Source organism: Copadichromis virginalis, linkage group LG20, assembly GCF_057382275.1.
Source record: "Copadichromis virginalis isolate Kocher_CV1m ecotype Utaka linkage group LG20, C_Virginalis_male_GT1.1, whole genome shotgun sequence".
Lineage (NCBI taxonomy): Eukaryota > Metazoa > Chordata > Actinopteri > Cichliformes > Cichlidae > Copadichromis > Copadichromis virginalis.
The window spans coordinates 7,520,134-7,533,133 of NC_140637.1; the positions used below are offsets into that span (position 1 = coordinate 7,520,134).

The 13,000-nt window shown below is 39.7% G+C and overlaps 1 protein-coding gene across 12 annotated transcripts in view; it reads left to right on the forward strand.

Annotated features, from left to right (window-relative positions):
- The window catches only part of ubr4 (ubiquitin protein ligase E3 component n-recognin 4), a 62,192-nt gene that overhangs the window by 37,394 nt on the left and 11,798 nt on the right, over positions 1-13,000 (forward strand). For all 12 annotated transcript variants that reach the window (XM_085443006.1, XM_085443009.1, XM_085443016.1 and 9 more), the window contains 31 exons: positions 224-392; positions 614-818; positions 901-1,014; positions 1,249-1,458; positions 1,547-1,696; positions 1,786-2,013; positions 2,481-2,559; positions 2,663-2,905; positions 3,087-3,255; positions 3,397-3,541; positions 3,835-3,920; positions 4,025-4,112; positions 4,428-4,621; positions 4,790-5,029; positions 5,119-5,257; positions 5,377-5,502; positions 5,671-5,799; positions 5,894-6,243; positions 6,479-6,569; positions 6,746-6,830; positions 7,556-7,683; positions 7,801-7,930; positions 8,043-8,203; positions 8,318-8,427; positions 8,784-8,925; positions 9,099-9,180; positions 9,319-9,492; positions 9,625-9,746; positions 11,870-12,067; positions 12,198-12,278; positions 12,422-12,509. In XM_085443006.1, the coding sequence (XP_085299132.1) occupies positions 224-392; positions 614-818; positions 901-1,014; positions 1,249-1,458; positions 1,547-1,696; positions 1,786-2,013; positions 2,481-2,559; positions 2,663-2,905; positions 3,087-3,255; positions 3,397-3,541; positions 3,835-3,920; positions 4,025-4,112; positions 4,428-4,621; positions 4,790-5,029; positions 5,119-5,257; positions 5,377-5,502; positions 5,671-5,799; positions 5,894-6,243; positions 6,479-6,569; positions 6,746-6,830; positions 7,556-7,683; positions 7,801-7,930; positions 8,043-8,203; positions 8,318-8,427; positions 8,784-8,925; positions 9,099-9,180; positions 9,319-9,492; positions 9,625-9,746; positions 11,870-12,067; positions 12,198-12,278; positions 12,422-12,509 (4,656 nt within the window). The remainder of the gene's footprint in view (positions 1-223; positions 393-613; positions 819-900; positions 1,015-1,248; positions 1,459-1,546; positions 1,697-1,785; positions 2,014-2,480; positions 2,560-2,662; positions 2,906-3,086; positions 3,256-3,396; positions 3,542-3,834; positions 3,921-4,024; positions 4,113-4,427; positions 4,622-4,789; positions 5,030-5,118; positions 5,258-5,376; positions 5,503-5,670; positions 5,800-5,893; positions 6,244-6,478; positions 6,570-6,745; positions 6,831-7,555; positions 7,684-7,800; positions 7,931-8,042; positions 8,204-8,317; positions 8,428-8,783; positions 8,926-9,098; positions 9,181-9,318; positions 9,493-9,624; positions 9,747-11,869; positions 12,068-12,197; positions 12,279-12,421; positions 12,510-13,000) is intronic.

Consider the following 13,000-nt stretch of genomic DNA (forward strand, 5'->3'; position numbering starts at 1 on the left):
AATTCCCAATAACCTTCTGAGAAAGGTAGCTCTAAGTTTACAGATTATAATATAGTGTGTCACCTTTCCTATCCTTCCCTTTTCCCATGCCTCATTTTGTTGCGCTTTAAAGTCCTGAGGGGCAAACGTGACTCTTCAGTTTAAAATAAAACCTAATCCTTCCCTGTGTTACATTACCAGATTTCCATATTGCTTAGTTGCTTTCATTCATGCATTTGTATAGTGTCAGGTCGCAGCAGTGCATATGGAGACACAACAGCGGAAGGCCACCCCGCTGGTCCAGGCAGCGTGAGTTCCAGCACTGGAGCCATTAGTACCACCACAGCCCAGCAGGAATGTGAAGGCTCAGAAGGTGAAGGAGAGACTGAAGGAGACATTCATACAAGCAACAGGTCAGATTCATGAATTTGGATTATTTTAGGTTAACTTAAGGCTCCATGATAATGAACATCTGCCATGTGATGTGCTGAAGACTCATTTATACTATCTATGGATACCAACATGACCATAAGAAAGACAGATAATAATATTTACTTTTTATTACATTGTCATGAAAAGTGATTTATGCTTAATAGTTTAACCAGTAAAAAAATGTCGTCATGTTTTTCATTAGGTTGCACATGGTTCGTCTTATGCTACTGGAGCGTTTGCTTCAGCACCTTTCTCAGCTCCACAATGTAGGTGGAGTCCAAGCTATCCCTTACATGCAAGTTATCCTCATGTTGACCTCTGACCTTGACGGCGAGGATGAAAAGGATAAAGGTGCTTTGGATGACCTGCTTGCACAGCTCATTGCCGAGCTTGGCATGCACAAGAAGGTAACTACTGTTTTGTCCTTTCCTCATTTTGTATCAGGCTCAGAATATTTTTGTTTTACTGAATCGTGTTATATCTCTGCAGGATGTTTCCAAGAAGAATGAGCGTAGTTCCATAAATGAAGTTCATTTGGTCATCATGAGGCTGCTTAGTGTCTTCATGTCTCGAACAAAGTCTGGATCCAAATCTTCCTCTGAGGTACAGTTGTACTATAATCACTATGTAGTGTGTAGCCAGGTTTGCACCTCTCTCAACAACTGCTCAAAATTGATTGCAGTCATTCATCACATCTCATTTTTGCTCAAGTTTCATATTATTATTAACATAACTTGTGCCATGAAGCTCACAGTTTCATGGCTATCATGCAACTTGATTATACTTTGTACATCATGAATTTTGAAGTCAGCTGTTTTCCCTCTTTTTGTCTTCTAGTCATCCTCCCTCATTTCCAATGCCACAGCAACCGCCTTGCTCAGCCTGGGTTCTATTGACTACTGCCTCCAAGTGCTCAAGTCACTCCTGGAGTTTTGGAAGAGCCAACAGGGTGAAGAAGAGCCAGTGACTGCCAGCCAGCTCCTCCGCACACACACAGCTTCCTCTCCCCCTGACATGAGTCCTTTCTTCCTTCGCCAATATGTTAAGGTAAGATAATCTCAACATAAAAAACGTAAAAGACTATTTATATCTCTCAAATTTTAACATTAACTCAATATATTGTTTTTGCAATCAGGGGCATGCTGCTGATGTGTTTGAAGCCTACTCCCAGTTGTTGACTGAAATGGTGCTTCGGCTGCCATATCAGATAAAGAAAATTGCTGACGCCAACCCACGTATCCCACCTCCTGTATTTGATCATTCCTGGTTCTACTATCTATCTGAAGTAAGCCATCATATAAATGTTTTTTTTCTTTTGTCTTTCCAAAAGAGAGAAATTGATCTCCTCATTTCCCCCCCCCCAATTTTTCCCAGTATCTGATGATACAACAGACACCATTCGTCAGGAGGCAAGTCAGAAAACTGTTGTTGTTCATTTGCGGCTCAAAGGAAAAATATCGTCAGCTACGAGACCTGCACACTCTTGACTCTCATGTGCGCAGCATCAAAAAGCTTCTAGAGGAACAGGGCATCTTCCTCCGGGCTGGTGTAGTCACTGCCTCATCTGGCTCAGCCCTACAGTATGACACACTCATCAATCTGGTGAGTGTCTTGATAAGACAGTGTACCACTCCTGCATTACTCTGGATCCATTATGTATAAAACAGGTTTAGTTAGAACTTGTTTATTTGTGTTTTTATCCTTTTTTTGTGTCTTAGTAAGCTGCAGTGCTGTGGTGAATTTATTGGTTTTAGAATCTGTTTGTGTGTGTGTGTGTGTGTGTGTGTGTGTATGTATGTATGTATGTATGTATATATATATATATATATATATATATATATATATATATATACACACACACACACACACACACACACACACACACACACACACACACACACACACACACACACACACACACAAACAGATTCTAAAACCAATAAATTCACCACAGCACTGCAGCTTACTAAGACATATATATATATATATACACACACACACACACACACACATATGTTTTTTTTTTCTTTGCTATGCTTTGCTGTAAATTGCTTTATTTATTTTTGTAGATGGAACACCTGAAAGCTTGTGCTGAAATTGCCACTCAAAGGACAATCAACTGGCAGAAGTTCTGCATGAAGGATGACTGTAAGTTGTTTGTGATTACTTATTTATTTTTGAAGCAACAAATGTTTTACACAAGTACTAACTATTTATGTCTCTGTCTTTGCTTTTCTTTTTTTCCATACAGCTGTCTTGTACTTCTTGCTCCAAGTCAGTTTCTTGGTGGATGAGGGCGTTTCCCCAGTTTTGCTGCAACTCCTCTCCTGTGCTCTGTGTGGCAGCAAGGTGCTGGCCAGCTCCTCCTCTACTTCATCCTCATTCTCAGGCGGAGGGTCTGGTAGTGCTGGACAGACAGGAGCCTCTCAGTCCTCTCAGAGCAAGTCTTCTAGTAAAAAGAGCAAAAAAGAAGACAAAGAGAAAGAAAAAGATGGTGAGAAAATAAAAAATGACTAGTTGTACTTCTTCGAAAATCAACTAGCGTAGAAACACATATTGGGTACTGAACTGGGCTCCAGTGCTCCTTTGAACCTGAACAAGATGTAAAAGTGGTGTAAAATGATTGGTCGATGAGAGTATCCTGAATTTAATTGTATATTGTCAACTGACCACAGGGGATGGTGTTGGTAGCCAGGAGGATCAGCTTTGTATGGCTCTGGTCAGTCAGCTTAACAAATTTGCAGACAAGGAGACGCTCATTCAGTTCCTACGCTGTTTCTTGCTGGAGTCAAACTCATCTGCTGTGCGCTGGCAAGCCCACTGCTTGGCGCTGCATATCTACAGGTATTGTAGAAACATACACCTAGTACATTGGGTAGTTTGGTCTAAAGATTAGTCTATTTAACAAAAGCTTAGGCTTATTGCATCACTTTTTAACAATTGAATACATGTATGGACAACCTGATATTGTTTGTACTTCCGCAGGAACTCTAGTAAATCTCAGCAGGAGCTGCTGCTTGAACTGACTTGGGCCATCTGGCCAGAGCTTCCTGCATATGGCCGTAAAGCTGCCCAGTTTGTCGACCTACTTGGTTACTTCTCACTCAAAACCCCTCAAACTGAGAAAAAGGTTAGATTTTTTTCTTTTCTTTTTTTCTTTCTTTAAAATCCTTTTCTGTATTTCATGCAGTTTTTTTTTTTTTAAATAAAATTATAGTTTGGCTATTTTCTATATCAATTCAAAGAGGAATAATTCAGTATTTACAATTAAACGTTTAGTTTTTGTTCTTAAAGTATTACACAAGGGTTCATATCCTGATGCTTGTGTTTTTATTTGTCTCCACAGACCATAGACACCACTTTCATTATGATAGAAGATGAAATTGTTTTGTTTCTCTTATTTATTTATGTATTTTTCTCCAGCTGAAGGAGTATTCCCAAAAGGCTGTGGAAATCCTGAGAGCACAGAACCATATCCTGACAAATCACCCCAACTCCAATATATACAAGTATGTTGATAGATACTGAAATCGAAACATTCAATCTTATAACAGTGAGAATGCAACTATTGGGCATCATCTACATAAAATTACATGTGTTTTTTTTTCTGCAGCACACTCTCTGGATTAGTGGAGTTTGATGGCTTTTATCTGGAAAGTGACCCCTGCTTGGTGTGCAACAATCCAGAAGTTCCCTTCTCCGTGAGTGAAACACACCCTCACACAACAGGCATATTCTTTTAAAAAGTGCACAGGCAGTCAAGCTAATTAAAATAATTTTTACATACTAGTAAATTTCACAGGGGAAGGCTTAAAGAGAGATGGTATTGGTTTCAGAATTTGAAAACCCCCTGCCAAATGCAAAACTCTTAGTATTAACTGTGTAACATAGCTGGTTAGTTAAACAATGATGAAATACAGTTATGTTGATAGAAACATCCTCTAAACGTAGGTATAAACAGTTCTCAGTATTGTTTTAAGCATAGTTTTTATTTTTTTTTTATTTTCATCCACCAGAATATAAAACTGTCATCCATCAAAGTAGACACCCGCTATACGACCACACAACAGGTTGTCAAGCTCATTGGTAGCCACACCATCAGCAAAGTCACAGTGAAGATTGGGGACCTCAAACGCACCAAAATGGTCCGCACCATCAATCTCTATTACAACAACAGGACAGTCCAGGCGATCGTGGAGCTGAAGAATAAGTATGTCAGCAAAGAGCTGCTGTTCTTTCTTGCTTTTAGTTTTCATATTATTATGGTAAATTTTAAGGTGCAAAGATGTAGTATCAACTTGGAAGTTTCATTTTAATTTACTTTTTTGGCATTAATTAGGAGTTCTTAACTTTACTGTCTTTTTTCTTTTCTTTTTAGGCCTGCTCGTTGGCACAAAGCCAAGAAAGTTCAGCTCACCCCGGGACAAACAGAAGTGAAGATTGACCTTCCCTTACCTATCGTCGCTTCCAACTTGATGATTGAGTTTTCCGATTTCTACGAGAACTACCAGGCTTCCACTGAGACCCTGCAGTGTCCACGCTGCAGTGCTTCCGTACCGGCCAACCCCGGTGTGTGTGGCAACTGCGGTGAGAATGTGTATCAGTGCCACAAGTGCAGGTGAGCCCTGTGTTTCCTCTGCGGTTCTTAAAGAATTGAAGACACTTTTAGATTTATTGGATTTTTACTATATGGTCGACACTTTTCAGGTCTATCAATTATGACGAAAAAGACCCCTTCCTGTGCAACGCCTGTGGTTTCTGCAAATATGCCCGATTTGACTTCATGCTGTATGCTAAACCATGCTGTGCTGTGGATCCTATTGAAAATGAGGAAGACAGGAAAAAGGTAGAGAAAAAAAAAGAAGCCTCTTCTAGGACAAGAAAAACATTTAAAGGAATTGGTTAAAAATAGGCTTACCATTCCTAAAAGTCAGACTACAAAATGTTTTGTCCCTTTTTGCATAGGCTGTGACCAACATTAACACCCTGTTGGACAAAGCTGACCGGGTCTACCACCAGCTGATGGGTCACCGGCCTCAGTTGGAGAGTCTCTTGTCTAAAGTCAATGAGGCAGCACCGGAGAAGCCCCAGGTCAGTCAAGAGGGACTGAAAGAGCACTTGACCTAAATAAGCACAGCTTGTACTAATGCAACCTGCACATGCTGCAGAGATCATTTATGTTTTTCTTCAGTCTCTATTTTAGCTCTATTTCTACAGTTTTATCTAACAGTATTTTCTCTTGTCTTTTATTTCTTTCAGGATGACACTGGAGCAGGAGCAGGACTTGGTGCATCCTCTGCTAATGTGAACAGATACATTCAGCAGCTGGCTCAGGAATACAGTGGAGATTGCAAGACCTCATTTGATGAACTCTCCAAGATTATACAGGTTAGGAAGAAAATGCAGTTAACTTTCCTGATATCTGTACCCTTGTTTTCTTCCTGCTCTCATACAATTGTGCCCCTTCCTTCTTTGTTTACAGAAAGTGCTTGCATCTCGTAAAGAGCTCTTGGAGTATGACCTACAACAGAGAGAGGCTGCCACTAAGTCATCTCGGAGCAGCAGTAGCCACCAGCCCACCTTCACCGCCAGTCAGTACCGCGCCCTCTCTGTGCTGGGCTGCGGCCATACATCCTCAACCAAGTGTTACGGCTGTGCTTCAGCTGTTACAGGTCACTGCATCACACTGCTCCGCGCACTGGCCACCAATCCAGCCCTTCGGCAGATCCTAGTCCTTCAGGGTCTCATCCGTGAGCTGTTTGAGTATAACTTGCGTCGAGGTACAGCAGCCATGAGGGAGGAGGTGCGCCAGCTGGTCTGTCTCCTCACTAGGTATGTCCTTTCCTTCACATATTTTCATGTGACAATTAATTGCCTGACTTCAGTTCCACATATAAGCAATGATAGTATTGTAAGTTGTTGGAACGATAACATTGAAATCTCAGCTTTTTGCTTTTTAACTTTCTATGTTAATACACGCTGTATATAATGGTGTTTCATTGTCATTTGGTCTCCTGTATCATTACATGTTTGTTTTTTTTCCTTGTCTCTCTATCTTTTGCTTCAGAGATCACCCAGAAGCCACTCAGCAGATGAACGATCTGATCATTGCCAAGGTGTCAGCTGCCCTCAAAGGTCACTGGGCCAATCCTGATCTGGTAGGTCTCAGAGGTCATACTGAAAATAATTTAAACCCAACAAACATTGTTTTTTTTTGTTTGTTTTTTTTTTTGGGGGGGGTTGTTTTTTTTCCAGAGTCGCTGTGACTATGAACTTTACTATAAAGAGCTCCGATTTTAAAATACACACACTGTTTTTTGTTTTCCCCCATCAGGTTAGTAATTTGCAGTATGAAATGCTGCTGCTAACGGACTCCATTTCAAAAGAGGGTGGATGCTGGGAATTACGGTTGCGTTGTGGTAAGCATTAATAATATACTTCAATTATGTTGTGCATTGTTTGTCTATAACAATTAATTAATAAATTAAATTAATAAAATATGCATATGATATATTCTATTGATGGATCATTTGTATGGATAAGGCAGCGGTCCCCAGCCTTTTTTGCGCCACGGACCAGTTTATGTCCGACAATATTTTCACGGACTGGCGGACGGACAGGTGTCGCGGATAAATACAACAAAATATAACCAGTACCGGTACCCCCCCCCCCCCAAAAAAAAAAAGATTTATTCATAACACACAGAAAAAGACCCAGGGAAACTATTTTAAAGAACTAACGCTAAAAACGGATAGAAACCCTGAAAACCATAAATTTCACACCCGAGCCTCAACTCTCGGTACCAAACGACTGGTCGATGGCCCGGGGGTTGGGGACCACTGGGCTAAGGGACTCTAAATTTATAAACAGTTCATCCAGCTCGGTCAATCCTGGCCAGGAATTTTGAGAGAACAATTTATTTATTTATTTATTTATTTAGGTTTGGTTATTTTTGTCTGACCAAATCAGTCTCGGTCTACATAGGGTGGTATTGATTAGACACCTGGAACTATCGCTCTTCTTCTTCTTTTTTCCTCTAATATTATTTTGAAAGAGGTTTTGTTGGATTAAAGCAGTTAAGAGTCTTCGACTAATAGTGTTGTATCTTTTGTTTTGTTTTCCCTCACTCCTTCCCCATATGTAGCCCTCAGCCTGTTCCTCATGTCTGTCAACATAAAGACACCGGTAGTGGTGGAAAACATCACACTGATGTGCCTGAGAATCCTGCAAAAGCTGATTAAGCCCCCTGCTCCCACTAGCAAGAAGAACAAGGTAAAAAAAAATTTGCTGCATGTTTAAAATAGATAAATATAAGCATATCTGTTGTGTCGGTTACCACTTGGTTGTATTATGCCACCTAACAAAGTTATGTGTGTTTTCTGTTTAAAGGATGCTGCCATTGAGTCTCTGACTACAGTCAGGCCCTACAGTAATGAAATCCACGCCCAGGCCCAACTCTGGCTCAAAAAAGATCCCAAAGCATCTTATGAGGCCTGGAAAAAGTGTCTTCCAGCAAGATGTAAGTATCATGTCTGAACGGTTTACATTATCTGAGTGTCACAGGTTTATTCATTTATTGTATTTAATGAAATAGGAGCACTCAATAAACTTCTCATTGTTGTCTATCGCAGGTCAGGAAACGATGTCAAAACCTCAGGGGAAGGCTGAGTTACGGAAACAGTATCTACTTGAGAAGTATGTGTGGAAGTGGAAACAGTTCATGAGGTCTAGAAAAGGAGAAGGCCTTTTCCCGCGCCTGCTTAAACTGAGCCACAACAACTGGCTGCGACAGGTAATAATTAAAAAATAAAAAATCAGAAAAATGTTGTTTGCTTTGTTGGTTAGTTCACAAACCGGTAAATGCAATTTCTTAAAAAAATGCTAACTTTAGCTCTACTTTTTGCAGGTTCTTTTCACACCTGCCACCCAGGCTGCAAGACAGGCAGCTTGCACTATTGTGGAGGCACTTACCACAATCCCTAGCCGCAAGCAACAGGTCCTGGACCTGCTCACCAGGTACGAGTCTCAACAGAAAGCCATAAAATCATGACATGCTCTATTTTGAATTTCATATACATAAATTAGGTTGATAATTCCAATGAATTTGGATATGCTTAGCAATATAGCATAACTAGTTAAAGATGAATAGCTCTTATCATGTATTTCCATGATTTTATATTTGCTGGAAAATGAATTATCGGGCAGAAAAATAATATTATTTTAAATACTTTACAGATAAAGTGTTAAAGAAAAATATAATTCTGTGCTTAATAATGAAAGAAAATGCGTCTCAGGCAGCTCACTTATTGCATAGTTTCTCAAGCAAAAGGATGAAAACTGTTAAAGTGATTAAAAAACTGTCCTTCTTTAAGTTATCTGGATGAACTGAGTGTCGCTGGAGAGTGTGCAGTGGAGTATCTGGGTCTGTACCAGAAGCTGATTAAGCCAACACACTGGAAGATTTATCTGGCTGCCCGGGGAGTCCTGCCCTACATTGGCAACCTGATCACCAAGGTATTATTTTAACGTTCAAAGAATGTAATTTTATAGTCAGATAAACACTGGTGTTTTTAAGTTAGTATCTTCATAGTCCTGTTCCTTTCCCAATTTCAAACAACTGAAGTGTCACTAGAGCCATTAGAAGTGCTCCTATTTCAGTATCTTATCTTGTTTATTGCTATGATCAGGAAATAGCCAATCTGTTGGCTCTAGAGGAGGCTACACTGAGCACAGACTTGCAGCAAGGCTACGCCCTGAAGAGCTTGACTGGTATGTTAGTTTCCATCTTTAGATTTTCAGCATATATACAGATTGAGTGGTACAAATTACTTTTATATCACAAGTAAAGTTGCAGCTAATACAGACTTTCCTGAATCTTCTTTTTTTGGTTCTGTGTGTGTTTTTTAGGTTTGCTGTCATCTTTTGTCGAAGTGGAGTCCATTAAGCGGCATTTCAAAAGTAGGTTGGTCGGCACGGTTCTTAATGGTTATCTGTGCCTGAGGAAGTTGGTGGTTCAGCGAACCAAACTCATTGATGAAACTCAGGATATGCTACTTGAGATGCTGGAAGACATGACGACAGGTGGGCATTGACAATAATTATAAATTTAATTATGTTTTTAAAAAGATAATAATATTCTTATTTGGTCAACTGAATATTGTACAAATTGTGCTTAATATTTTTTTTTATTTGTATGTCTTGTATTGTTTATAGGAACCGAGTCTGAAACCAAAGCTTTCATGGCAGTGTGCATAGAGACTGCAAAGCGGTACAACCTGGATGACTACAGAACACCTGTGTTCATTTTTGAGAGACTTTGCAGCATCATCTACCCTGTGAGTTGCCTTTACCTCGATTAGAGCTGCAACAAATAATGTCTTAAATTTTAATATAATGTTCACTAATTTTCACTAAGTCATACAAGTAATTTTCATTTGACTGAAGGCTTTCAAGTGCAACATCCTGCTGCTTTCTTGACATTTGAGATTAATGATCAAGTAATAAGAAGTAATTATATACAAATTGTTATATTATATACAAGTATTTGTATTATATACAGATATATTTAGATTGAGTGTAGTTTGTGTTTTAACGTTCATTCTTTGAGTTGTGAGTAAAGATGAAGAAGTGACGTGCTTGTGTAATTTTGGAAACAGTTTTGAAGCAGAATTTGTTTTAATCTGGAGTAGGGCTGGGCCATATCATACCGTTCAGGTAATACCAGTGTAATGTTAGGCAATGATAAGAAAATGAAATATCGCAGTAGAATACGGGTAAAACGCGCATGCGCAGTGCCTTTGTTTTCATACCCACATGGCAGAAAAAGCATGGCGGCTACGGAGAATGAGAAGGGCGAAAGCGGATCGTTGAATGACAGATGAACCAGAATTGGTTTATAGGTGCAACTTCAGTGGTGTGGAACTGGTTTGGCTTTCGTCTGTCAGATGCACACCAAAGCACTATTTTGTAGAGCATGCAAGCAGGCCGTTGTTATTAACGTGTTTTTCGGTAAATAAGTCGCTCTTAAAATCCTTTGATTTTTCTGAAAAATTGACAGTGCCCAATATAATTCTTATGTATGAATTCTGGTTGTGCTTACTGACCTCGAACTGATTTATGTGCTACACGGCGCTCGAAAACCTGTCAAAAAATGTTTTAGTACAGTTTTAGTACTAAGCTACAGAGCTGCACCGCTTGACAGATTGTCGGAGCATTACAGCTACCGTAGTCAGGAGTCTCCCGGAGTGATATGTACTGCGCTTCAACATAATATTACTGTATTGTGTGTATAACCTCTTTTTAAGTTTTGTGGATATGTCGGCCAATTTCCACTGGAAATGCCTTTTGGTTAAACTGTCAGCAAGGATTTGCATTTGCACTGTTAAATTTTTATATATAACTTTAATGCACATAAAAAAAACAGCTGCTTGTTTCAGAGCAGGGCGATATGACCAAAAATATTTATCACGATATACATTTGAAAATTTGCGATAACGATATAACTGACGATATAATTGACACTAGACAAAATACTTTACAACTCCACAACTTTATTAGTGCAAAAAAAAAAAAAATCAATGTATTTTCACTTAAACAAACAGCTTTTTTTAAGTGCATTAAAGTTATATAAAAAATTAACAGTGCAAATGCAAATTCCTTGCTGACAGTTTAACCAAAAGGCATTTCCAGTGGAAATTGGCCGACATATCCTCAGCATAACCATGTATAATATCCACAAAACTTGAAAGAGGTTATATACACACACAATACGGTAATATTATGTTGAAGCGCAGTACGTATCACTCCGCGAGGCTCCTGACTACGATAGCCGTAATGCTCCGACAATCCATCAAGTGGTGCGGCTTCGTAGCTTAGCAAAGTCGTACTGAAACATTTGACAGATTTTCGAGCGCCGTGTGCCACATAAAATCATTTTGAGGTCAGTAAACACAACCAGAATTCATACATAAGGCACACGGGATTATAAGGGGCTCTGTCGATTTTGTGCTTTGTTGTGTATCTGACGGATGAAAGCCAAACCAGTTCCACACCACTGAAGTTGCAGCATTTTTACAAACCAATTCTGGCTCATCAGTTTCATTTAACGATCCCCTTTTGCTCTTCTCATTCTGCGTTGCCGCCATGTGCGTATGTAAACAAAGGCACTGCGCATGCGCGTTTTACCCATGTTCTATCGCGATATTTCATTTTCCTATCGTTGCCCAACATTACACTGGTATTACCGTGAACGGTATGATATAGCCCAGCCCTCGCTTGTTTAAGTGAAAATACTTTTTTTTTCTTTTTTTTTTGCGCTAATAAAGTTGTGGAGTTGTAAAGTATTTTGTCTAGTGTCAATTATATCGTTATCGCAAATTTTCAAATATATATCGTGATAAATATTTTTGGCCATATTGCCCTGCCCTAATCTGGAGCATTTGTTTCATTCACTATCTAGGAAGAGAATGAGGTGACAGAGTTCTTTGTGACGCTGGAAAAGGATCCTCAGCAAGAGGACTTCTTGCAGGGTCGCATGCCAGGAAACCCCTACAGCAGCAACGAGCCCGGCATCGGTCCTCTGATGAGGGACATCAAAAACAAGATCTGCCAAGACTGCGACCTGGTGGCTCTTCTTGAAGATGACAGTGGCATGGAGGTAAAGTAACCTTACATTTGAGTTGCTTTGAAGGTTTCCTTTTCTTGTGAAATTATAAAAGGTGACACAGTTCAAGAAAAAATTACCAGATGTGTTTTTTGTTTTGTTTTGGGTTTTTTTTGTTTTTCAGCTTCTGGTAAACAACAAAATCATTAGTTTGGATTTGTCAGTGGCAGAGGTCTATAAGAAGGTGTGGTGTCCTACAAATGAGGTGAGACTCACATTTTCTATGAATTAGTTACACTTTTACAAACATTTGGAATCATACAAATTGTCATGAAATGCTTACAGTCCTTTAAAGAATTAATGGTACTGAGAGCCCACTGACCTTGTCTCCCCACCCCCCCCAAAAAGGGTGAGCCAATGAGAATCATCTATCGTATGAGAGGACTACTTGGAGATGCTACTGAGGAGTTCATAGAGTCACTGGATTCAACTACAGGTTTGATTTGCTTTTAACTTGGTGTGTCTTCATAATTAGGGTCAAGTAGGGCTGCTCAATTAATCGAATTTTAATCACGATTACGATCTGGGCTTTCAACGATCATTAAAAATGACTGAGCCGATTATTAGCCCCTCCCTCATTTATCCGCGACACCTTAAAGGCCGTCTGTGAAAATATTGTCGGGCATAAACCGGTCCGTGGCGCAAAAAAGGGTGGAGACCGCTGATTAAGAGGACCCGAGGGAAGCTCGGAAAGCTAAGCAGAAGTTATTTGGAGAGTGACTGCCGTTGCACACTATTTTATATATTTTTTTTTAAAGTTATTGTTAACCCTTTAAAGCCGGTCAGAGCAGCACGCTCCGTTTTGCGTAACTATTTTTAAATCCCTGTAGAACCTGAACCGTGTAAGCTAGCGCAATAATTTGTTTTGCATATGAAACCGGAGGAGTTGTACTTACATCTGATGCCATCAGCTTGTCCTCGGTCACG